This window comes from Macrotis lagotis, chromosome 7, assembly GCF_037893015.1.
Source record: "Macrotis lagotis isolate mMagLag1 chromosome 7, bilby.v1.9.chrom.fasta, whole genome shotgun sequence".
NCBI lineage: Eukaryota > Metazoa > Chordata > Mammalia > Peramelemorphia > Peramelidae > Macrotis > Macrotis lagotis.
Window position 1 is genome coordinate 214,832,486 of NC_133664.1, and position 25,638 is coordinate 214,858,123.

At 41.9% G+C, this 25,638-nt stretch overlaps 1 protein-coding gene across 21 annotated transcripts in view; it reads right to left on the minus strand.

Moving 5' to 3' along the window:
* MUC19 (mucin 19, oligomeric) overlaps positions 1-25,638 on the minus strand; it is a 103,190-nt gene that overhangs the window by 31,172 nt on the left and 46,380 nt on the right. For 8 of the 21 annotated variants that reach the window (XM_074194822.1, XM_074194813.1, XM_074194814.1 and 5 more), the window contains 27 exons: positions 24,691-24,792; positions 23,734-23,787; positions 23,170-23,271; positions 21,655-21,756; positions 20,714-20,767; positions 20,150-20,251; positions 19,208-19,261; positions 18,644-18,745; positions 17,134-17,235; positions 15,612-15,713; positions 13,890-13,991; positions 11,929-11,982; positions 11,365-11,466; positions 10,421-10,474; positions 8,296-8,397; positions 7,357-7,410; positions 6,807-6,908; positions 6,587-6,688; positions 5,610-5,663; positions 5,046-5,147; positions 4,106-4,159; positions 3,556-3,657; positions 3,336-3,437; positions 2,367-2,420; positions 1,803-1,904; positions 863-916; positions 298-399 (listed from right to left, as the gene is read on the minus strand). In XM_074194822.1, the coding sequence (XP_074050923.1) occupies positions 298-399; positions 863-916; positions 1,803-1,904; positions 2,367-2,420; positions 3,336-3,437; positions 3,556-3,657; positions 4,106-4,159; positions 5,046-5,147; positions 5,610-5,663; positions 6,587-6,688; positions 6,807-6,908; positions 7,357-7,410; positions 8,296-8,397; positions 10,421-10,474; positions 11,365-11,466; positions 11,929-11,982; positions 13,890-13,991; positions 15,612-15,713; positions 17,134-17,235; positions 18,644-18,745; positions 19,208-19,261; positions 20,150-20,251; positions 20,714-20,767; positions 21,655-21,756; positions 23,170-23,271; positions 23,734-23,787; positions 24,691-24,792 (2,274 nt within the window). The remainder of the gene's footprint in view (positions 1-297; positions 400-862; positions 917-1,802; positions 1,905-2,366; positions 2,421-3,335; positions 3,438-3,555; positions 3,658-4,105; positions 4,160-5,045; positions 5,148-5,609; positions 5,664-6,586; positions 6,689-6,806; positions 6,909-7,356; positions 7,411-8,295; positions 8,398-10,420; positions 10,475-11,364; positions 11,467-11,928; positions 11,983-13,889; positions 13,992-15,611; positions 15,714-17,133; positions 17,236-18,643; positions 18,746-19,207; positions 19,262-20,149; positions 20,252-20,713; positions 20,768-21,654; positions 21,757-23,169; positions 23,272-23,733; positions 23,788-24,690; positions 24,793-25,638) is intronic. The other 13 variants (XM_074194816.1, XM_074194811.1, XM_074194815.1 and 10 more) reach the window with 13 other exon arrangements.

The window sequence follows — 25,638 nt, forward strand, 5'->3', positions numbered from 1 at the left end:
CACTTTCCCTAATGAAGGTCTCCTTCAATGCTGTCCAGCATATTTTTAGCTTCAGGGAAGGGCCCATTGCCGAAGGAAAGGGTTATGTGACTTGACCAAAATGACAGTGATGGGCTCCATTGAGTTTAGCACTTGCCATGGAAGGGGCGTAGAGCATTTAAGGCACTTGACTCGAATATCAAGCAGAAATGTGAGTATTCTTTCAGAAAATATTCCAATGACTGAGGTTTTATCCAAAATCAGAGGAACAATAGCTCCTGTTTACCCTGAGGATGTGATGTCTGTAATGCCACTCACCTTCATTGACCCCAATAGAAGTACTGGTCCCTGGTGATGAGCCTCCGATTGTGGTGGATACAGTTCTAATGGTTCGACTGCTTCCTGCTGTCAGAGTGGATACTGAAAATAAGAGGCAAGGTATACAATGGTCAACTAGTTCAGGAAGAGGTATGACAATTCGGTGTGTATATCAGTTTCCTGAGAATTCCTTGTCTCTATATGACCAGAGCATCCCTATTCTGCGTGTGCCCTGGTATTCAAATTGCCTCTTAGAAAGCCATTAATTAATCCTTGCCTAATTACCGTAGGTTGGACTTTTGGAATTGTCATTTGTCACTGAAGTTGATACTCTTGTACCACCATGAATTAGCAGAAAATTAAGATGTCAATTTGGTTCTGAGATACACTGTAAGCCATTGTTAATGAGGGACCTATCTCAGTGGACTTTGAGTTCCCTTCCTCTACATGACCTGAGCGACCATCGTATGTGTGCCTTGATAATCAACATGACTCTCATTTATACTTAAGTTTTTAGATGGGAACCAAAAAATAGGAGAGTTTGAGTGAAGGCTTGCAAATTTACCTTGGTCTGGATTTCTGGAATTGTCAATTGTCACCGAGGATGATCCTCTTGTGCCTGCAGAAATAAGCCCAAGAGTCCTATGGGAAGATTGTTCTGAGAACTCACATCAGCTGGTCTCAAATCAAGTGGACTCCATGTGTGTTTGTGCTTTTCTGTGAAGGCATGCCTGCCCATGTATTTTTGTTAACTTACTCAGCATTTGCTTTTGATTTTGGTGTCAGTATTTGTGTGACTGTGTGTCTGTGTGTTTGTGTGGTGTCTGTATTTGATCGTGTTTTTGTTAGTGTTTGTGTGTGTGTGTCTGTTTTTGTATGGGGTTCTGATTACAGACACTTCTTTCCATTGAAGGATTGAAGAAAAGCATACACGTGAAGCAGAGATAGAAGTGCGGGCAGTTACAATCGTATGGAGATTGCCAGAGAGTGTCCACGTGAAGAAGGAAAAGGAAGACTGAGTCTCCAAATTTCGACAGAGAAGGACAAAAAGCTCAGAGACTTCAGTTATGTGGGGCCTATTTCAAAAGAGAAAAACGTTTCCTCTGGGGAATCAAAATGTTATCATCCACTGCAGAAATAGAAGAACTGCCAGTAATGGCTCTGAGAATCAAAGACATGCTTGATATCAAACAACAAAATGCAATCACCACTTTCCCTAATGAAGGTCTCCTTCAATGCTGTCCAGCATATTTTTAGCTTCAGGGAAGGGCCCATTGCCCAAGGAAAGGGTTATGTGACTTGACCAAAATGACAGTGATGGGCTCCATTGAGTTTAGCACTTGCCATGGAAGGGGCGTAGAGCATTTAAGGCACTTGACTCGAATATCAAGCAGAAATGTGAGTATTCTTGCACAAAATATTCCAATGACTGAGGTTTTATCCAAAATCAGAGGAACAATAGCTCCTGTTTACCCTGAGGATGTGATGTCTGTAATGCCACTCACCTTCATTGACCCCAATAGAAGTACTGGTCCCTGGTGATGAGCCTCCGATTGTGGTGGATACAGTTCTAATGGTTCGACTGCTTCCTGCTGTCAGAGTGGATACTGAAAATAAGAGGCAAGGTATATAATGGTCAACTAGTTCAGGAAGAGGTATGACAATTCGGTGTGTATATCAGTTTCCTGAGAATTCCTTGTCTCTATATGACCAGAGCATCCCTATTCTGCGTGTGCCCTGGTATTCAAATTGCCTCTTAGAAAGCCATTAATTAATCCTTGCCTAATTACCGTAGGTTGGACTTTTGGAATTGTCATTTGTCACTGAAGTTGATACTCTTGTACCACCATGAATTAGCAGAAAATTAAGATGTCAATTTGGTTCTGAGATACACTGTAAGCCATTGTTAATGAGGGACCTATCTCAGTGGACTTTGTGTTCCCTTCCTCTACATGACCTGAGCGACCATCTTATGTGTCACTTGGTAAGAAATATAGTTTTTGGTAAGCAATGAGTTTTTAGGTGGGAATAACATATGGGAAAGCTGGGGTCACAGCCTGGTATCTTACCTTGGCCTGGATTTCTGGAATTTTCAATTGTCACCGAGGATGATGCTTTGGTGCCTGCAGAAATTAGGACAAGAGTCATATGGGAAGACTTTTCTGAGATCTCACGTCAGCTTGTTTCAATTTAAGTGCACGAAATGTGCATTGGTGGATTTCTGTGAGGGGGTGTTTGCCAATGAGCTTTTCCTTCCCTGCCTATGTGTCTGCACGTGTGTTTTATGATTGTCTCTCTGTGTGAGTGTGTGTGTGTGTGTGTTTGTGTATGTGTGTCTTTAAGTTGTTCTGAGTTTTTGCGTGTGATTGTGTGTTAGTGTGTGTGTGTGTATGTGTGTGTGCATGCGGTTCTGTTGTAAAGGAACTCTTCCCGGTTCGGGAGTGAGTAAAAGCATAGACTTGATATAGAGGAAGAAGTGTAGGCAGTCATAACCATATTCTAATTGAAAGAGATAAGCCCTGTGTCCATGTTAGAAGAAGAATGACTCAAGAAATTTAGGCATAGTAGAAGAAAATCTCTGAGATTGCATTATGGTGGAGCCTATTTAGAAAAAGAAAAATGTCTCTTCTGTGGAATCAATTCATAATTGTCATCCGGAGAAATAGGAGAACTGGTAATAATGGCACAGAGTAGTAAGGGTAATGTGGCTATCAGCCAAAAAATGTCATCATCACAGTTCCTAAATACCATGAAGGTCTCCTTTAAGTCTGTCCAGATTTTTCCTTCTCTCAGGGAATATTCCATTGCCTATCAAGGACACAGATTTTTAAACTGGGCAAAAAGACTCTGATGTGCTCCATTGAGTTTAGCTGTTGCCTTTCTAGGAGCCTACAGCATATCAGACAATTGACTCGAATATAAAGCAGAAATGTGAATATTCTTGCATGAAGTGCTCCCATGACTGAGGTTTTATCTTAAGACAGAGGAAGAAGATCTGCTCTTTGCCCTGACGATGAGAGGTAAATAATGCCACTCACCTTCATTGACACCACTGGGACTACTGGTCCCTGGTGAAGACCCTCCGATCGTGGTGGATACAGCTCTATTGGTTCGACTGCTTCCTGGTGCCAGCGTGGCTTCTGCAAAAAATGTGAATATTCTTGCATGATGTGCTCCCATGACTGAGGTTTTATCTTAAGACAGAGGAACGAGATGTGCTCTTTGCCCTCACGATGACATGTAAAATATGACACTCACCTTCATTGACACCACTGGGACTAGTGGTCCCTGGTGACGACCCTCCGATTGTGGTGGATACAGCTCTATTGGTTCGACTGCTTCCTGGTGCCAGCGTGGCTTCTGAAAATAAGAAACAAGGCATGCAATGGCACACTAGTTCAGAAACAGGTAAGACCATTCGGTGTGTATCTCAGATTACTCAGAATTCTTTGAGTGCAGCCTTATGCTGCATGTGGCCTGCTAAAGAAATTGCCTCTCAAAAAGCCTTCAGTTTATGCTTGCATAATTGCCTTGGTCTGGACTTTGCGAATTGTCATCAGTCCCTGAAGTTGATCCCCTTGTGCCTGCAATAATTGGCGCAAAATTCTGATGTTATGTTGGTTCTGAGTTACCCTGTAAGGCTTCCGACGAGGGACGGATCGCAGTGGACTTTTGACGTCTCTGTGTCTACCTGACCTGAGCAACCTTCGTATGTGTGCCTTGATAATCAACATGACTCTCATTTATACTTAAGTTTTTAGATGGGAACAAAAAATAGGAGAGTTTGAGTGAAGGCTTGCAAATTTACCTTGGTCTGGATTTCTGGAATTGTCAATTGTCACCGAGGATGATCCTCTTGTGCCTGCAGAAATAAGCCCAAGAGTCCTATGGGAAGATTGTTCTGAGAACTCACATCAGCTGGTCTCAAATCAAGTGGACTCCATGTGTGTTTGTGCTTTTCTGTGAAGGCATGACTGCCCATGTATTTTTGTTAACTTACTCAGCATTTGCTTTTGATTTTGGTGTCAGTATTTGTGTGATTGTGTGTCTGTGTATTTGTGTGGTGTCTGTATTTGATCGTGTTTTTGTTAGTGTTTGTGTGTGTGTGTCTGTTTTTGTATGGGGTTCTGATTACAGACACTTCTTTCCATTGAAGGATTGAAGAAAAGCATACACCTGAAGCAGAGATAGAAGTGCGGGCAGTTACAATCGTATGGAGATTGCCAGAGAGTGTCCATGTGAAGAAGGAAAAGGAAGAATGAGTCTCCAAATTTCGACAGAGAAGGACAAAAAGCTCAGAGTCTTCAGTTATGTGGGGCGTATTTCAAAAGAGAAAAACGTTTCCTCTGGGGAATCAAAATGTTATCATCCACTGCAGAAATAGAAGAACTGCCAGTAATGGCTCTGAGAATCAAAGACATGCTTGATATCAAACAACAAAATGCAATCACCACTTTCCCTAATGAAGGTCTCCTTCAATGCTGTCCAGCACATTTTTATCTTCAGGGAAGGGCCCATTGCCCAAGGAAAGGGTTATGTGACTTGAACAAAATGAGAGTGATGTTCTCCATTGAATTTAGCACTTGCCATGGAAGGGGCCTGGAGCATTTAAGGCACTTGACTCGAATATCAAGCAGAAATGTGAGTATTCTTTCAGAAAATATTCCAATGACTGAGGTTTTATCCAAAATCAGAGGAACAATAGCTCCTGTTTACCCTGAGGATGTGATGTCTGTAATGCCACTCACCTTCATTGACCCCAATAGAAGTACTGGTCCCTGGTGATGAGCCTCCGATTGTTGTGGATACAGTACTAATGGTTCGACTGCTTCCTGCAGTCAGAGTGGATACTGAAAATAAGAGGCAAGGTATACAATGGTCAACTAGTTCAGGAAGAGGTATGACAATTCGGTGTGTATATCAGTTTCCTGAGAATTCCGTGTCTCTCTATGACCAGAGCATCCCTATTCTGCGTGTGCCCTGATATTCAAATTGCCTCTTAGAAAGCCATTAATTAATCATTGCCTAATTACCATAAGTTGGACTTTTGGAATTCTCATTTGTCACTGAAGTTGATACTCTTGTACCACCATGAATTAGCAGAAAATTAAGATGTCAATTTGGTTCTGAGATACACTGTAAGCCATTGTTAATGAGGGCCCTATCTCAGTGGACTTTGAGTTCCCTGTATCTACATGACCTGAGCGACCATCGTATGTGTCACGTGGTAAGAAATATAGTTTTTGGTAAGCAATGAGTTTTTAGGTGGGAATAACATATGGGAAAGCTGGGGTCACAGCCTGGTATCTTACCTTGGCCTGGATTTCTGGAATTTTCAATTGTCACCGAGGATGATCCTTTGGTGCCTGCAGAAATTAGGACAAGAGTCATATGGGAAGACTTTTCTGAGATCTCGCATCAGCTTGTTTCAATTTAAGTGCACGAAATGTGCATTGGTGGATTTCTGTGAGGGGGTGTTTGCCAACGAGCTTTTCCTTCCCTGCCTATGTGTCTGCACGTGTGTTTTATGATTGTCTCTCTGTGTGAGTGTGTGTGTGTGTGTGTGTGTGTGTTTGTGTATGTGTGTCTTTAAGTTGTTCTGAGTTTCTGCGTGTGATTGTGTGTTAGTGTGTGTGTTTGTATGTGTGTGTGCATGCGGTTCTGTTGTAAAGGAACTCTTCCCGGTTCGGGAGTGAGTAAAAGCATAGACTTGATATAGAGGAAGAAGTGTGGGCAGTCATAACCATATTGTAATTGAAAGAGATAAGCGCTGTGTCCATGTTAGAAGAAGAATGACTCAAGAAATTTAGGCATAGTAGAAGAAAATCTCTGAGATTGCATTATGGTGGAGCCTATTTAGAAAAAGAAAAATGTCTCTTCTGTGGAATCAATTCATAATTGTCATCCGGAGAAATAGGAGAACTGGTAATAATGGCACAGAGTAGTAAGGGTAATGTGGCTATCAGCCAAAAAATGTCATCATCACAGTTCCTAAATACCATGAAGGTCTCCTTTAAGTCTGTCCAGATTTTTCCTTCTCTCAGGGAATATTCCATTGCCTATCAAGGACACAGATTTTTAAACTGGGCAAAAAGACTCTGATGTGCTCCATTGAGTTTAGCTGTTGCCTTTCTAGGAGCCTACAGCATATCAGACAATTGACTCGAATATAAAGCAGAAATGTGAATATTCTTGCATGAAGTGCTCCCATGACTGAGGTTTTATCTTAAGACAGAGGAAGAAGATCTGCTCTTTGCCCTGACGATGAGAGGTAAATAATGCCACTCACCTTCATTGACACCACTGGGACTACTGGTCCCTGGTGAAGACCCTCCGATCGTGGTGGATACAGCTCTATTGGTTCGACTGCTTCCTGGTGCCAGCGTGGCTTCTGCAAGAAATGTGAATATTCTTGCATGATGTGCTCCCATGACTGAGGTTTTATCTTAAGACAGAGGAACGAGATGTGCTCTTTGCCCTCACGATGTCATGTAAAATATGACACTCACCTTCATTGACACCACTGGGACTAGTGGTCCCTGGTGACGACCCTCCGATTGTGGTGGATACAGCTCTATTGGTTCGACTGCTTCCTGGTGCCAGCGTGGCTTCTGAAAATAAGAAACAAGGCATGCAATGGCACACTAGTTCAGAAACAGGTAAGACCATTCGGTGTGTATCTCAGATTACTCAGAATTCTTTGAGTGCAGCCTTATGCTGCATGTGGCCTGCTAAAGAAATTGCCTCTCAAAAAGCCTTCAGTTTATGCTTGCATAATTGCCTTGGTCTGGACTTTGCGAATTGTCATCAGTCCCTGAAGTTGATCCCCTTGTGCCTGCAATAATTGGCGCAAAATTCTGATGTTATGTTGGTTCTGAGTTACCCTGTAAGGCTTCCGACGAGGGACGGATCGCAGTGGACTTTTGACGTCTCTGTGTCTACCTGACCTGAGCAACCTTCGTATGTGTGCCTTGATAATCAACATGACTCTCATTTATACTTAAGTTTTTAGATGGGAACAAAAAATAGGAGAGTTTGAGTGAAGGCTTGCAAATTTACCTTGGTCTGGATTTCTGGAATTGTCAATTGTCACCGAGGATGATCCTCTTGTGCCTGCAGAAATAAGCACAAGAGTCCTATGGGAAGATTGTTCTGAGAACTCACATCAGCTGGTCTCAAATCAAGTGGACTCCATGTGTGTTTGTGCTTTTCTGTGAAGGCATGCCTGCCCATGTATTTTTGTTAACTTACTCAGCATTTGCTTTTGATTTTGGTGTCAGTATTTGTGTGACTGTGTGTCTGTGTGTTTGTGTGGTGTCTGTATTTGATCGTGTTTTTGTTAGTGTTTGTGTGTGTGTGTCTGTTTTTGTATGGGGTTCTGATTACAGACACTTCTTTCCATTGAAGGATTGAAGAAAAGCATACACGTGAAGCAGAGATAGAAGTGCGGGCAGTTACAATCGTATGGAGATTGCCAGAGAGTGTCCACGTGAAGAAGGAAAAGGAAGAATGAGTCTCCAAATTTCGACAGAGAAGGACAAAAAGCTCAGAGACTTCAGTTATGTGGGGCCTATTTCAAAAGAGAAAAACGTTTCCTCTGGGGAATCAAAATGTTATCATCCACTGCAGAAATAGAAGAACTGCCAGTAATGGCTCTGAGAATCAAAGACATGCTTGATATCAAACAACAAAATGCAATCACCACTTTCCCTAATGAAGGTCTCCTTCAATGCTACCAGCATATTTTTAACTTCAGGGAAGGGCCCATTGCCCAAGGAAAGGGTTATGTGACTTGACCAAAATGACAGTGATGGGCTCCATTGAGTTTAGCACTTGCCATGGAAGGGGCGTAGAGCATTTAAGGCACTTGACTCGAATATCAAGCAGAAATGTGAGTATTCTTGCACAAAATATTCCAATGACTGAGGTTTTATCCAAAATCAGAGGAACAATAGCTCCTGTTTACCCTGAGGATGTGATGTCTGTAATGCCACTCACCTTCATTGACCCCAATAGAAGTACTGGTCCCTGGTGTGGAGCCTCCGATTGTGGTGGATACAGTTCTAATGGTTCGACTGCTTCCTGCTGTCAGAGTGGATACTGAAAATAAGAGGCAAGGTATACAATGGTCAACTAGTTCAGGAAGAGGTATGACAATTCGGTGTGTATATCAGTTTCCTGAGAATTCCGTGTCTCTCTATGACCAGAGCATCCCTATTCTGCGTGTGCCCTGATATTCAAATTGCCTCTTAGAAAGCCATTAATTAATCATTGCCTAATTACCATAAGTTGGACTTTTGGAATTCTCATTTGTCACTGAAGTTGATACTCTTGTACCACCATGAATTAGCAGAAAATTAAGATGTCAATTTGGTTCTGAGATACACTGTAATCCATTGTTAATGAGGGCCCTATCTCAGTGGACTTTGAGTTCCCTTTATCTACATGACCTGAGCGACCATCGTATGTGTCACGTGGTAAGAAATATAGTTTTTGGTAAGCAATGAGTTTTTAGGTGGGAATAACATATGGGAAAGCTGGGGTCACAGCCTGGTATCTTACCTTGGCCTGGATTTCTGGAATTTTCAATTGTCACCGAGGATGATCCTTTGGTGCCTGCAGAAATTAGGACAAGAGTCATATGGGAAGACTTTTCTGAGATCTCGCATCAGCTTGTTTCAATTTAAGTGCACGAAATGTGCATTGGTGGATTTCTGTGAGGGGGTGTTTGCCAACGAGCTTTTCCTTCCCTGCCTATGTGTCTGCACGTGTGTTTTATGATTGTCTCTCTGTGTGAGTGTGTGTGTGTGTGTGTGTGTGTGTGTGCGTGTGTTTGTGTATGTGTGTCTTTAAGTTGTTCTGAGTTTCTGCGTGTGATTGTGTGTTAGTGTGTGTGTGTGTATGAGTGTGTGCATGCGGTTCTGTTGTAAAGGAACTCTTCCCGGTTCGGGAGTGAGTAAAAGCATAGACTTGATATAGAGGAAGAAGTGTGGGCAGTCATAACCATATTCTAATTGAAAGAGATAAGCCCTGTGTCCATGTTAGAAGAAGAATGACTCAAGAAATTTAGGCATAGTAGAAGAAAATCTCTGAGATTGCATTATGGTGGAGCCTATTTAGAAAAAGAAAAATGTCTCTTCTGTGGAATCAATTCATAATTGTCATCCGGAGAAATAGGAGAACTGGCAATAATGGCACAGAGTAGTAAGGGTAATGTGGCTATCAGCCAAAAATTGTCATCATCACAGTTCCTAAATACCATGAAGGTCTCCTTTAAGTCTGTCCAGATTTTTCCTTCTCTCAGGGAATATTCCATTGCCTATCAAGGACACAGATTTTTAAACTGGGCAAAAAGACTCTGATGTGCTCCTTTGAGTTTAGCTGTTGCCTTTTAAGGAGCCTACAGCATATCAGGCAATTGACTCGAATATAAAGCAGAAATATCAATATTCTTGCATGAAGTGCTCCCATGACTGAGGTTTTATCTAAAGACAGAGGAACCAGATCTGCTGTTTGCCCTGACGATGAGAGGTAAATAATGCCACTCACCTTCATTGACACCACTGGGACTACTGGTCCCTGGTGAAGACCCTCCGATCGTGGTGGATGGCGACCCTCCGATGGTGGTGGATACAGCTGCATTGGTTGGACTGCTTCCTGGTGCCAGCGTGGCTTCTGAAAATAAGAAACAAGGCATGCAATGGCACACTAGTTCCGGAAGAGAAAAGACCATTTGGTGTGTATCTCAGATTACTCAGAATTCTTTGAGTGCAGCCTTATGCTGCATGTGGCCTGCTAAAGAAATTGCCTCTCAAAAAGCCTTCAGTTTATGCTTGCATAATTGCCTTGGTCTGGACTTTGCGAATTGTCATCAGTCCCTGAAGTTGATCCCCTTGTGCCTGCAATAATTGGCGCAAAATTCTGATGTTATGTTGGTTCTGAGTTAACCTGTAAGGCTTCCGACGAGGGACGGATCGCAGTGGACTTTTGATGTCTCTGTGTCTACCTGACCTGAGCAACCTTCGTATGTGTGCCTTGATAATCAACATGACTCTCATTTATACTTAAGTTTTTAGATGGGAACAAAAAATAGGAGAGTTTGAGTGAAGGCTTGCAAATTTACCTTGGTCTGGATTTCTGGAATTGTCAATTGTCACCGAGGATGATCCTCTTGTGCCTGCAGAAATAAGCCCAAGAGTTCTATGGGAAGATTGTTCTGAGAACTCACATCAGCTGGTCTCAAATGAAGTGGACTCCATGTGTGTTTGTGCTTTTCTGTGAAGGCATGACTGCCCATGTATTTTTGTTAACTTACTCAGCATTTGCTTTTGATTTTGGTGTCAGTATTTGTGTGACTGTGTGTCTGTGTGTTTGTGTGGTGTTTGTATTTGATCGTGTTTGTGTTAGTGTGTGTGTGTGTGTGTGTGTCTGTTTTTGTATGGGGTTCTGATTACAGACACTTCTTTCCATTGAAGGATTGAAGAAAAGCATACACCTGAAGCAGAGATAGAAGTGCGGGCAGTTACAATCGTATGGAGATTGCCAGAGAGTGTCCATGTGAAGAAGGAAAAGGAAGAATGAGTCTCCAAATTTCGACAGAGAAGGAGAAAAAGCTCAGAGACTTCAGTTATGTGGGGCCTATTTCAAAAGAGAAAAACGTTTCCTCTGGGGAATCAAAATGTTATCATCCACTGCAGAAATAGAAGAACTGCCAGTAATGGCTCTGAGAATCAAAGACATGCTTGATATCAAACAATAAAATGCAATCACCACTTTCCCTAATGAAGGTCTCCTTCAATGCTGTCCAGCATATTTTTAGCTTCAGGGAAGGGCCCATTGCCGAAGGAAAGGGTTATGTGACTTGACCAAAATGACAGTGATGGGCTCCATTGAGTTTAGCACTTGCCATGGAAGGGGCGTAGAGCATTTAAGGCACTTGACTCGAATATCAAGCAGAAATGTGAGTATTCTTTCAGAAAATATTCCAATGACTGAGGTTTTATCCAAAATCAGAGGAACAATAGCTCCTGTTTACCCTGAGGATGTGATGTCTGTAATGCCACTCACCTTCATTGACGCCAATAGAAGTACTGGTCCCTGGTGATGAGCCTCCGATTGTTGTGGATACAGTACTAATGGTTCGACTGCTTCCTGCAGTCAGAGTGGATACTGAAAATAAGAGGCAAGGTATACAATGGTCAACTAGTTCAGGAAGAGGTATGACAATTCGGTGTGTATATCAGTTTCCTGAGAATTCCGTGTCTCTCTATGACCAGAGCATCCCTATTCTGCGTGTGCCCTGATATTCAAATTGCCTCTTAGAAAGCCATTAATTAATCATTGCCTAATTACCATAAGTTGGACTTTTGGAATTCTCATTTGTCACTGAAGTTGATACTCTTGTACCACCATGAATTAGCAGAAAATTAACATGTCAATTTGGTTCTGAGATACACTGTAAGCCATTGTTAATGAGGGCCCTATCTCAGTGGACTTTGAGTTCCCTGTATCTACATGACCTGAGCGACCATCGTATGTGTCACGTGGTAAGAAATATAGTTTTTGGTAAGCAATGAGTTTTTAGGTGGGAATAACATATGGGAAAGCTGGGGTCACAGCCTGGTATCTTACCTTGGCCTGGATTTCTGGAATTTTCAATTGTCACCGAGGATGATCCTTTGGTGCCTGCAGAAATTAGGACAAGAGTCATATGGGAAGACTTTTCTGAGATCTCGCATCAATGACATTCTCGATATCAACCAACAAAATGCAACCACTGTCCCTAATGAAGGTTTCCGTCAATGCTGTCCAGCATTTTTTTTGCTTCATGAGAGGGTGCATTGGCCAAGGAAACGGTTATGTGACTTGGACAAAATGACAGTAATGGGCTCCATTGAGTTTAGCTCTTGCCGTTTTAGGGACCTAGAGCATTTGATGCAATTGACTCAAATATCAAGCAGAAATTTGAGTATTCTTGCATGAAGTGTTCCTATGACTTCGGTTTTATCCAAAAACAGAGAAACAAGATCTCCTGTTTACCCTGAGGATGAGATGTCTATAATGCCACTCACCTTCATTGATTCCAATAGAAGTACTGCTCCCAGGCGACGACCCCCCGATTGTGGTGGATACAGTTCTCATGGTTCGACTAATTCCTGGAGTCAGAGTGGACACTGAAAATAAGAGGGAAGGCATACAATGGTCAACTAGTTCAGAAAGTGTTATGACCATTCGGTGGGTATATCAGTTTCCTTAGAATTCCTTGTATCTATATGACCAGAGCATCCCTATTCTGCCTGTGTCCTGGTAGGCAAATTGCATCTGGGAGAGCCATTAGTCAATGCTTGCCTAATTACATTATCCTGGACTCTTGGTATTGTCATTTGTCACTGAAGTTGATACTCTATTGCCAGCAAAACTTTGCATGAAATTAAGATGTCAAGTTGGCTCTGAGATTCACTGTAAGCCATTGTTAATGAAGGACCTATGTCAGTGAACTTTGAGTTCCCTTAGTCTACATGATGTGAGCGACCATCTTATGTGTGACTTGGTAAGCAATATAGTTTTTGGTGAGCAATGAGTTTTTAGCTGGGAATAACAAGTGGGAAAGCTGGGATCAAAGCCTGGTATGTTACCTTGGCCTGGATTTCTGGAACTTTCAATTGTTCGTGAGGATGATCCTTTGGTCCCTGTAGAAATTAGGACAAGAGTCATATGGGAAGACTTTTCTGAGATCTCACATCAGCCATTTCAATTTAAGTGGACTAAATGTGTGTTTATGTATTTCTGTGAGGGGATGCATGCCTATGTGCTTTTCCTTCCCTGAGTATGTGTCTTTGCTTGTGTTTTATGATTGTGTCTCTGTGTGAGTGTGTGTGTGTGTTTGTGTATTCGTTTATAATTTGTTCTGCGTGTGTGTGTGTGTGTGTGTGTGTGTGTGATTGCTTTTGTGTGTGTATGCATGCAGTTCTGATGTAAAGGATGTCTTCCCAGTTGGGGATTGAGGAAAAGCATAGACTCGATGTAGAGGAAGAAGTGGTGGCAGTCATAACCATATTGAAATTGAGAGTGATAAGCACTGTGTCCATGTTAGAGGAAGAATGAGTCAGGAAATTTGGTCACAGAAGAAGAAAATCTCCAAGATGGCATTTAGGTGGAGCCAATTTAGAAAAAGAAAAATGTGTCCTCTGTGGAATGAAATCATAATTATCAGCTGGAAAATTGGAGAACTGGTAATAATGGCTTAGAGTTGCAAGGGCAATGTGGCTATCAGGCAAAAAATGTAATCATCGGAGTTCCTAAATTCAATGAAGGTCTCCTTCAAGTACGTCCAGACTTTTCCTTCTGTCTTTTCTGCATTGGCTATCAAGGAGACAGATATTGAAATTTGGCAAAAAGACTCTGATGTGCTCCTTTGAGTTTAGCTGTTGCCTTTTAAGGAGCCTACAGCATATCAGGCAATTGACTCGAATATAAAGCAGAAATATCAATATTCTTGCATGAAGTGCTCCCATGACTGAGGTTTTATCTAAAGACAGAGGAACCAGATCTGCTGTTTGCCCTGACGATGAGATGTCAATAATACAACTCACCTTCACTGACTCCACTAGGACTACTGGTCCCTGTTGGCGACCCTCCGATGGTGGTGGATACAGCTGCATTGGTTGGACTGCTTCCTGGTGCCAGCGTGGCTTCTGAAAATAAGAAACAAGGCATGCAATGGCACACTAGTTCCGGAAGAGAAAAGACCATTTGGTGTGTATCTCAGATTACTCAAAATTCTTTGAGTCTATATGGCCAGAGCAGCCTTTTGCTGCCTGTGGCCTGGTAACAAAACTCCCTCTCAAAAAGCCTATAGTTAATGCCTGCACAATTCCCGTGGTCTGAACTTTGCGAATTGTCATTAGTCCCTCAAGTTGAGCCTCTTGTGCCTTCAATAATTAGCACAAAATTCAGATGTTACATTGGTTCTGAGATAACCTGTAAGGCATTTCCAATGAGGTACATATCGCAGCGGACTTTGAGGTCTCTTTGCCCACCTGAGCTGAGCAACCTTCGTATATGTGCCTTGATAAGGAACATGCCTCTCACGAATACTTCAGATTTTAGATGGGAAACAAAAAGGAGGAGAGCTTGAGTGAAGGCTTGCAAAGTGACCTTGGTCTGGATTTTTGTAATTGTCAATTGTCACGGAGGATGAGCCCCTCGTTCCTCCAGATATAAGCACAAGAGTCATATGGGAAGATTGTTCAGGGAACACGCATCAGCTGTTCACAAATCAAGTGGACTACATGAGTGTTTGTGGTTTTCTGTGAAGGCATGGATGCCCATGTATTTTTGTTCTCTTACTCAGTATTTGCTTTTGGTTTTGGTGTCAGTATCTGTGTGATTGTTTGTGTTTCGCGGCCTTTCTATTTCTTTGTGTTTGTGTTTGCGCCTCTGTGTGTGTGTGTGTGTGTGTGTGTGTGTGTGTGTTTCTATATGGAGTTCTGATTAAACAGACTTCTTTCATGGGTGCCCATGTATTTTTCTTCTCTTACTCAGTATTTCCTTTTGTTTTGGTGTCATTATCCGTATGACTGTGGGTGTTTCGGGGGGCTTCTCTATCTCTTTGTGTTTGTGTTTGCCTCTGTGTATGTTTGTCTGTGTGTGTGTGTGTGTGTGTGTGTGTGTGTGTGTGTGTGTCTATATGGAGTCCTGTTTAAACAGACTTCTTTCCCTTGAAGGATTGACGGAAATCATACAATTGATGGAGAGATAGAAGTGGGGGCAGTTACAACAGTATGGACGTTACCAGAGAGTGTCGATGTGACCAAGGAAAAGGAAGAATGAGTCTCCAAATTTAGACAGAGAAGGAAACAAGCTCAGAGACTTCAGTTATGTGGGGCCTATTTCAAAAAAGAAAAACGTTTCCTCTGCGGAATCAAAATGTTATCATCCACGGCAGAAATAGAAGAACTGCCAATAATGGCTCCGAGGATCAATGACATTCTCGATATCAACCAACAAAATGCAACCACTGTCCCTAATGAAGGTTTCCGTCAATGCTGTCCAGCATTTTTTTTGCTTCATGAGAGGGTGCATTGGCCAAGGAAACGGTTATGTGACTTGGACAAAATGACAGTAATGGGCTCCATTGAGTTTAGCTCTTGCCGTTTTAGGGACCTAGAGCATTTGATGCAATTGACTCAAATATCAAGCAGAAATTTGAGTATTCTTGCATGAAGTGTTCCTATGACTTCGGTTTTATCCAAAAACAGAGAAACAAGATCTCCTGTTTACCCTGAGGATGAGATGTCTATAATGCCACTCACCTTCATTGATTCCAATAGAAGTACTGCTCCCAGGCGACGACCCCCCGATTGTGGTGGATACAGTTCTCATGGTTCGACTAATTCCTGGAGTCAGAGTGGACACTGAAAATAAGAGGGAAGGCATACAATGGTCAACTAGTTCAGAAAGTGTTATGACCATTCGGTGGGTATATCAGTTTCCTTAGAATTCCTTGTATCTATATGACCAGAGCATCCCTATTCTGCCTGTGTCCTGGTAGGCAAATTGCATCTGGGAGAGCCATTAGTCAATGCTTGCCTAATTACATTATCCTGGACTCTTGGTATTGTCATTTGTCACTGAAGTTGATACTCTATTGCCAGCAAAACTTTGCATGAAATTAAGATGTCAAGTTGGCTCTGAGATTCACTGTAAGCCATTGTTAATGAAGGACCTATGTCAGTGAACTTTGAGTTCCCTTAGTCTACATGATGTGAGCGACCATCTTATGTGTGACTTGGTAAGCAATATAGTTTTTGGTGAGCAATGAGTTTTTAGCTGGGAATAACAAGTGGGAAAGCTGGGATCAAAGCCTGGTATGTTACCTTGGCCTGGATTTCTGGAACTTTCAATTGTTCGTGAGGATGATACTTTGATGCCTGCAGAAATTAGGACAAGGGTCATATGGGAAGACTTTTCTGAGATCTCACATCAGCCATTTCAATTTAAGTGGACTAAATGTGTCTTTGTGTATTTCTGTGATGGGATACATGCCTACGGGTTTTTCCTTCCCTGAGTATGTGTCTTTGCTTGTGTTTTATGATTGTGTCTCTGTGTGAGTGTGTGTGTGTGTTTGTGTATTCGTTTATAATTTGTTCTGCGTGTGTGTGTGTGTGTGTGTGTGTGTGTGATTGCTTTTGTGTGTGTATGCATGCAGTTCTGATGTAAAGGATGTCTTCCCAGTTGGGGATTGAGGAAAAGCATAGACTCGATGTAGAGGAAGAAGTGGTGGCAGTCATAACCATATTGAAATTGAGAGTGATAAGCACTGTGTCCATGTTAGAGGAAGAATGAGTCAGGAAATTTGGTCACAGAAGAAGAAAATCTCCAAGATGGCATTTAGGTGGAGCCAATTTAGAAAAAGAAAAATGTGTCCTCTGTGGAATGAAATCATAATTATCAGCTGGAAAATTGGAGAACTGGTAATAATGGCTTAGAGTTGCAAGGGCAATGTGGCTATCAGGCAAAAAATGTAATCATCGGAGTTCCTAAATTCAATGAAGGTCTCCTTCAAGTACGTCCAGACTTTTCCTTCTGTCTTTTCTGCATTGGCTATCAAGGAGACAGATATTTAAATTTGGCAAAAAAGACTCTGGTGTGCTCCTTTGAGTTTAGCTGTTGCCTTTTAAGGAGCCTACAGCATATCAGGCAATTGACTCGAATATAAAGCAGAAATATCAATATTCTTGCATGAAGTGCTCCCATGACTGAGGTTTTATCTAAAGACAGAGGAACCAGATCTGCTGTTTGCCCTGACGATGAGATGTCAATAATACAACTCACCTTCACTGACTCCACTAGGACTACTGGTCCCTGTTGGCGACCCTCCGATGGTGGTGGATACAGCTGCATTGGTTGGACTGCTTCCTGGTGCCAGCGTGGCTTCTGAAAATAAGAAACAAGGCATGCAATGGCACACTAGTTCCGGAAGAGAAAAGACCATTTGGTGTGTATCTCAGAATACTCAAAATTCTTTGAGTCTATATGGCCAGAGCAGCCTTTTGCTGCCTGTGGCCTGGTAACAAAACTCCCTCTCAAAAAGCCTATAGTTAATGCCTGCACAATTCCCGTGGTCTGAACTTTGCGAATTGTCATTAGTCCCTCAAGTTGAGCCTCTTGTGCCTTCAATAATTAGCACAAAATTCAGATGTTACATTGGTTCTGAGATAACCTGTAAGGCATTTCCAATGAGGTACATATCGCAGCGGACTTTGAGGTCTCTTTGCCCACCTGAGCTGAGCAACCTTCGTATATGTGCCTTGATAAGGAACATGCCTCTCACGAATACTTCAGATTTTAGATGGGAAACAAAAAGGAGGAGAGCTTGAGTGAAGGCTTGCAAAGTGACCTTGGTCTGGATTTTTGTAATTGTCAATTGTCACGGAGGATGAGCCCCTCGTTCCTCCAGATATAAGCACAAGAGTCATATGGGAAGATTGTTCAGGGAACACGCATCAGCTGTTCACAAATCAAGTGGACTACATGAGTGTTTGTGGTTTTCTGTGAAGGCATGGATGCCCATGTATTTTTGTTCTCTTACTCAGTATTTGCTTTTGGTTTTGGTGTCAGTATCTGTGTGATTGTTTGTGTTTCGCGGCCTTTCTATTTCTTTGTGTTTGTGTTTGCGCCTCTGCGTGTGTGTGTGTGTGTGTGTGTGTGTGTTTCTATATGGAGTTCTGATTAAACAGACTTCTTTCCCTTGAAGGATTGAGGGAAAGCATACAATTGATGGAGAGATAGAAGTGGGGGCAGTTACAACCGTATGGACGTTACCAGAGAGTGTCCATGTGACCAAGGAAAAGGAAGAATGAGTCTCCAAATTTAGACAGAGAAGGAAACAAGCTCAGAGACTTCAGTTATGTGGGGCCTATTTCAAAAAAGAAAAACGTTTCCTCTGCGGAATCAAAATGTTATCATCCACGGCAGAAATAGAAGAACTGCCAATAATGGCTCCGAGGATCAATGACATTCTCGATATCAACCAACAAAATGCAACCACTGTCCCTAATGAAGGTTTCCGTCAATGCTGTCCAGCATTTTTTTTGCTTCATGAGAGGGTGCATTGGCCAAGGAAACGGTTATGTGACTTGGACAAAATGACAGTAATGGGCTCCATTGAGTTTAGCTCTTGCCGTTTTAGGGACCTAGAGCATTTGATGCAATTGACTCAAATATCAAGCAGAAATTTGAGTATTCTTGCATGAAGTGTTCCTATGACTTAGGTTTTATCCAAAAACAGAGAAACAAGATCTCCTGTTTACCCTGAGGATGAGATGTCTATAATGCCACTCACCTTCATTGATTCCAATGGAAGTACTGCTCCCAGGTGACGACCCCCCGATTGTGGTGGATACAGTTCTCATGGTTCGACTAATTCCTGGAGTCAGAGTGGACACTGAAAATAAGAGGGAAGGCATACAATGGTCAACTAGTTCAGGAAGAGTTATGACCATTCGGTGGGTATATCAGTTTCCTTAGAATTCCTTGTATCTATATGACCAGAGCATCCCTATTCTGCCTGTGCCCTGGTAGGCAAATTGCATCTGGGAGAGCCATTAGTTAATGCTTGCCTAATTACATTAGCCTGGACTCTTGGAATTGTCATTTGTCACTGAAGTTGATACTCTTGTGCCAGCAAAAATTTGCATGAAATTAAGATGTCAAGTTGGCTCTGAGATTCACTGTAAGCCATTGTTAATGAAGGACCTATGTCAGTGAACTTTGAGTTCCCTTAGTCTACATGATGTGAGCGACCATCTTATGTGTGACTTGGTAAGCAATATAGTTTTTGGTGAGCAATGAGTTTTTATCTGGGAATAACAAGTGGGAAAGCTGGGATCAAAGCCTGGTATGTTACCTTGGCCTGGATTTCTGGAATTTTCAATTGTTAGCGAGGATGATCCTTTGGTGCCTGTAGAAATTAGTACAAGAGTCATATGGGAAGACTTTTCTGAGATCTCACATCAGCTATTTCAATTTAAGTGGACTAAATGTGTGTTTCTGTATTTCTGTGATGGGATGCATGCCTATGTGCTTTTCCTTCCCTGAGTATGTGTCTTTGCTTGTGTTTTATGATTGTGTCTCTGTGTGAGTGTGTGTGTGTGTTTGTGTATTCGTTTATAATTTGTTCTGCGTGTGTGTGTGTGATTGCTTTTGTGTGTGTATTCATGAGGTTCTGATGTAAAGGATGTCTTCCCAGTTGGGGATTGAGGAACAGCATAGACTCGATGTAGAGGAAGCAGTGTTGGCAGTCATAACCATGTTGAAATTGAGAGTGATAGGCACTGTGTCCATGTTAGAGGAAGAATGAGTTAGGAAATTTAGTCATAGAAGAAAATCTCCAAGATTGCATTTAGGTGGAGCCTATTTAGAAAAAGAAAAATGTTTCCCCTGTGGAATGAAATTGTAATTATCAGCTGGAAAAATAGGAGAACTGGTAAAAATGGCTTAGAGTAGCAAGGGCAATGTGGCTATCAGGTAAAAATGTAATCATCAGAGTTCCTAAATTCAATGAAGGTCTCCTTCAAATGTGTCCAGATTTTTCCTTCTCTCAGGGAATGGTGCATTGGTTATCAAGGAGACAGATATTTAAATTGGGCAAATAGACTCTGATGTGCTCCATTGAGCTTAGCTGTTGCCTTTTAAGGAGCCTTCAGCATATCAGGCAATTGACTCGAATATAAGGCAGAAATGTCAATATTCTTGCATGAAGTGCTCCCATGAATGAGGTTTTATCTAAAGACAGAGGAAGAAGATCTGCTGTTTGCCCTGACGATGAGATATCAATAATGCCACTGACCTTCACTGACTCCACTAGGACTATTGGTTCCTGTTGACGACCCTCTGATTGTGGTGGATACAGCTGCATTGGTTCGACTGCTTCCTGGTGCCCGCGTGGCTTCTGAAAATAAGAAACAAGGCATGCAATGGCACACTAGTTCCGGAAGAGAAAAGACCATTTGGTGTGTATCTCAGATTGCTCAAAATTCTTTGAGTCTATATGGCCAGAGGAGCCTTATGCTGCCTGTGGCCTGGTAAAAAACTGCCTCTCAAAAAGCCTATAGTTAATGCCTGCACAATTCCCGTAGTCTGGACTTTGCGAATTGTCATTAGTCCCTCAAGTTGAGCCTCTTGTGTCTGCAATAATTAGCACAAAATTCAGATGTTACATTGGTTCTGAGATAAGCTGTAAGACATTTCCAATGAGGTACACATTTCAGCGGACTTTGAGGTCTCTTCGCCCACCTGAGCTGAGCAACCTTCGTATATGTGCCTTGATAAGCAATATGCCTCTCACGAATACTTCAGTTTTTAGATTGGAAACAAAAAGTAGGGGAACTTGAGTGAAGGCTTGCAAAGTTACCTTGGTCTGGATTTCTGTAATTGTCACTTGTTATGGAGGATGATCCCCTTGTGCCTGCAGAAAGAAACACAAATTTTCCTATGGGAAAATTTTTCTGAGAACACACATCAGCTATTCTCAAATCAAGTGGACTATATGAGTGGTTGTCGTTTTCTGTGAAGGCATGCATGGCCATGTATTTTTCTTCTCTTACTCAGTATTTACTTTTGGTTTTGGTGTCATTATCTGTGTGAGTGTGTGTCTGAGGGGGACGTCTCTATTTCTTTGTTTTTATGTTTGTGTGTTTGTGTGTGTGTGTGTGTGTGTGTGTGTATCGGGTTCTGAATAAACAGACTTCTTTCCATTGAAGGATTGAGGGAAAACATACAATTGATGCAGAGATAGAAGTGGGGGCAGTTACAACCATATGTACATTGCCAGAGAGTGTCCATGTGACCAAGGAATAGGAAGATTGAATCTACAAATTTAGAAAGAGAAGGACAAAAGCTCAAACAATTCAGTTAAGTGGGGCCTATTTCGAAAAATTAAAACGTTTCCTCTCAGGAATCAAAATGTTATAATCCTTTGCAGAAATGTAAGAACTGTCCAAAAAGGATAGGAGAATCAAAGACATTCTTGATATAAAGCAACAAAATGCAATCACCACTGTCCCTAATGAAGGTCTCCATCAATGCTGTCCAGCATTTATTTTTGGTCCATGGAAGGGCCAATTATCGAAAGAAATGGTTATGTGACTTGGACAAAATGACAGTAATGGGCTCCATTGAGTTTAGCATTTGCCTTTGAATTGTCCTAGAGCATTGGAGGCAATTGACTCAAATATCAAACAGAAATTTGAGTATTCTTGCATGAAGTGTTCCTATGACTTAGGTTTTATCCAAAACCAGAGGAACAAGATCTCCTGTTTACGCTGAGGATGTGATGTGTGTAATGCCACTCACCTTCACTGACTCCAATAGAAGTAGTGGTCCCTGGTGACGACGCTCCGATTGTGGTGGATACAGTTCTAATGGTTTGACTGCTTCCTGGGGTCAGAGTGGATACTGAAAATAAGAGGCAATGCACATAATGGTCAACTATTTCAGATAGAGGTATGACCATTTGGTGTGTCTATCAGTTCCGTAGAATTCCATGTGTCTATATGACCAGAGCATCCCTATTCTGCATGTGCCCTGCTAAGCAAATTGCAACTTAGAGAGCCATCAATTAATGCTTGCCTAGTTACCTCAGCCCGGACTTTTGGAATTGTCATTTGTCACTGAACTTGATACTCTTGTGCCAGCAAAAATTTGGATGAAATTAAGCTGTCAAGTTGGCTGTGAGATTCACTGTAAGCCATTGTTAATGAAGGACCTATGTCAGTGAACTTTGAGTTCCCTTTGTCTACATGACATGAGTGACCATCGTATGTGTGACTTGGTATGCAATATAGTTTTTGGTGAGCAATGAGTTTTTAGCTGGGAATAACAAGTGGGAAAGCTGGGATCAAAGCCTGGTATGTCATCTTGGCCTGGATTTCTGGAATTTTCAATTGTCACCGAGGATGATACTTTGGTGCCTGAAGAAATTAGTACAAGAGTCATATGGGAAGATTTTTCTGAGATCTCACATCAGCTATTTCAATTTAAGTGGACTAAATGTGTTTGTGAATTTCTGTGACGGGATGCATGCCTATGGGCTTTTCCTTCCCTGAGTATGTGTCTTCGCGTGTGTTTTATGATTGTGTCTCTGTGTGAGTGTGTGTTTGTGTCTTTGTGTATTTGTTTGTAATTTGTTCTGCGTGTGTGTGCGTGCGTGTGATTGCTTTTGTGTGTGTACGCATGACGTTCTGATGTAAAGGATGTCTTCCCAGTTGGAGACTGAGGAAAAGCATAGACTCGATGTAGAGGAAGAAGTGGTGGCAGTCATAACCATATTGAAATTGAGAGTGATAGGCACTGTGTCCATGTTAGAGGAAGAATGAGTCAGGAAATTTGGTCACAGAAGAAGAAAATCTCCAAGATTGCATTTAGGTGGAGCCAATTTAGAAAAAGAACAATGTGTCCTCTGTGGAATGAAATCATAATTATCAGCTGGGAACATAGGAGAACTGGTAATAATGGCTTAGAGTAGCAAGGGCAATGTGGCTATCAGGCAAAAAATGTAATCATCAGAGTTCCTAAATTCAATGAAGGTCTCCTTCAAATGTGTCCAGATTTTTCCTTCTCTCAGGGAATGGTGCATTGGCTATCAAGGAGACAGATATTTAAATTGGGCAAATAGACTCTGATGTGCTCCATTGAGCTTAGCTGTTGCCTTTTAAGGAGCCTTCAGCACATCAGGCAATTGACTCGAATATAAGGCAGAAATGTCAATATTCTTGCATGAAGTGCTCCCATGAATGAGGTTTTATCTAAAGACAGAGGAACAAGATCTGCGGTTTGCCCTGACGATGAGATATCAATAATGCCACTCACCTTCACTGACTCCACTAGGACTATTGGTTCCTGTTGACGACCCTCCGATGGTGGTGGATACAGCTGCATTGGTTCGACTGCTTCCTGGTGCCCGCGTGGCTTCTGAAAATAAGAAACAAGGCATGCAATGGCACACTAGTTCCGGAAGGGAAAAGACCATTTGGTGTGTATCTCAGATTGCTCAAAATTCTTTGAGTCTATATGGCCAGAGCAGCCTTATGCTGCCTGTGGCCTGGTGAAAAACTGCCTCTCAAAAAGCCTATAGTTAATGCCTGCACAATTCCCGTGGTCTGGACTTTGCGAATTGTCATTAGTCCCTCAAGTTGAGCCTCTTGCGCCTGCAATAATTAGCACAAAATTCAGATGTTACATTGGTTCTGAGATAAGCTGTAAGACATTTCCAATGAGGTACACATCTCAGCGGACTTTGAGGTCTCTTTGCCCACCTGAGCTGAGCAACCTTCGTATATGTGCCTTGATAAGCAATATGCCTCTCACGAATACTTCAGTTTTTAGATTGGAAACAAAATGTAGGGGAACTTGAGTGAAGGCTTGCAAAGTTACCTTGGTCTGGATTTCTGTAATTGTCACTTGTTATGGAGGATGATCCCCTTGTGCCTGCAGAAAGAAACACAAATTTTCCTATGGGAAAATTTTTCTGAGAACACACATCAGCTATTCTCAAATCAAGTGGACTATATTAGTGGTTGTCGTTTTCTGTGAAGGCATGCATGGCCATGTATTTTTCTTCTCTTACTCAGTATTTACTTTTGGTTTTGGTGTCATTATCTGTGTGAGTGTGTGTCTGAGGGGGACGTCTCTATTTCTTTGTTTTTATGTTTGTGTGTATGTGTGTGTGTGTTTGTGTGTGTGTGTGTGTGTGTGTGTGTGTATCGGGTTCTGAATAAACAGACTTCTTTCCATTGAAGGATTGAGGGAAAGCATACAATTGATGCAGAGATAGAAGTGGGGGCAGTTACAACCATATGTACATTGCCAGAGAGTGTCCATGTGACCAAGGAATAGGAAGATTGAATCTACAAATTTAGAAAGAGAAGGACAAAAGCTCAAACAATTCAGTTAAGTGGGGCCTATTTCAAAAAATTAAAATGTTTCCTCTCAGGAATCAAAATGTTATAATCCTTTGCAGAAATGTACGAACTGTCCAAAAAGGATAGGAGAATCAAAGACATTCTTGATATCAAGCAACAAAATGCAATCACCACTGTCCCTAATGAAGGTCTCCATCAATGCTGTCCAGCATTTATTTTTGGTCCATGGAAGGGCCAATTATCGAAAGAAATGGTTATGTGACTTGGGCAAAATGACAGTAATGGGCTCCATTGAGTTTAGCACTTGCCTTTGAATTGTCCTAGAGCATTGGAGGCAATTGACTCAAATATCAAACAGAAATTTGAGTATTCTTGCATGAAGTGTTCCTATGACTTAGGTTTTATCCAAAACCAGAGGAACAAGATCTCCTGTTTACCCTGAGGATGTGATGTGTGTAATGCCACTCACCTTCACTGACTCCAACAGAAATATTGGTCCCTGGTGACGACGCTCCGATTGTGGTGGATACAGTTCTAATGGTTTGACTGCTTCCTGGGGTCAGAGTGGATACTGAAAATAAGAGGCAATGCACATAATGGTCAACTAGTTCAGATAGAGGTATGACCATTTGGTGTGTATATCAGTTCCGTAGAATTCCATGTGTCTATATGACCAGAGCATCCCTATTCTGCATGTGCCCTGCTAAGCAAATTGCAACTTAGAGAGCCATCAATTAATGCTTGCCTAGTTACCTCAGCCCGGACTTTTGGAATTGTCATTTGTCACTGAACTTGATACTCTTGTGTCAGCAAAAATTTGGATGAAATTAAGCTGTCAAGTTGGCTCTGAGATTCACTGTAAGCCATTGTTAATGAAGGACCTATGTCAGTGAACTTTGAGTTCCCTTTGTCTACATGACATGAGTGACCATCGTATGTGTGACTTGGTATGCAATATAGTTTTTGGTGAGCAATGAGTTTTTAGCTGGGAATAACAAGTGGGAAAGCTGGGATCAAAGCCTGGTATGTTATCTTGGCCTGGATTTCTGGAATTTTCAATTGTCACCGAGGATGATACTTTGGTGCCTGAAGAAATTAGTACAAGAGTCATATGGGAAGACTTTTCTGAGATCTCACATCAGCTATTTCAATTTAAGTGGACTAAATGTGTTTGTGAATTTCTGTGACGGGATGCATGCCTATGGGCTTTTCCTTCCCTGAGTATGTGTCTTTGCGTGTGTTTTATGATTGTGTCTCTGTGTGAGTGTTTGTGTGTTTGTGTATTTGTTTGTAATTTGTTCTGCGTGTGTTTATGTGATGGTGTTTGTGTGTGTATTCATGCGGTTCTGATGTAAAGGATCTCTTTCCAGTTGGGGATTGAGGAAAATCATAGACTCGATGTACAGGAAGAAGTGGT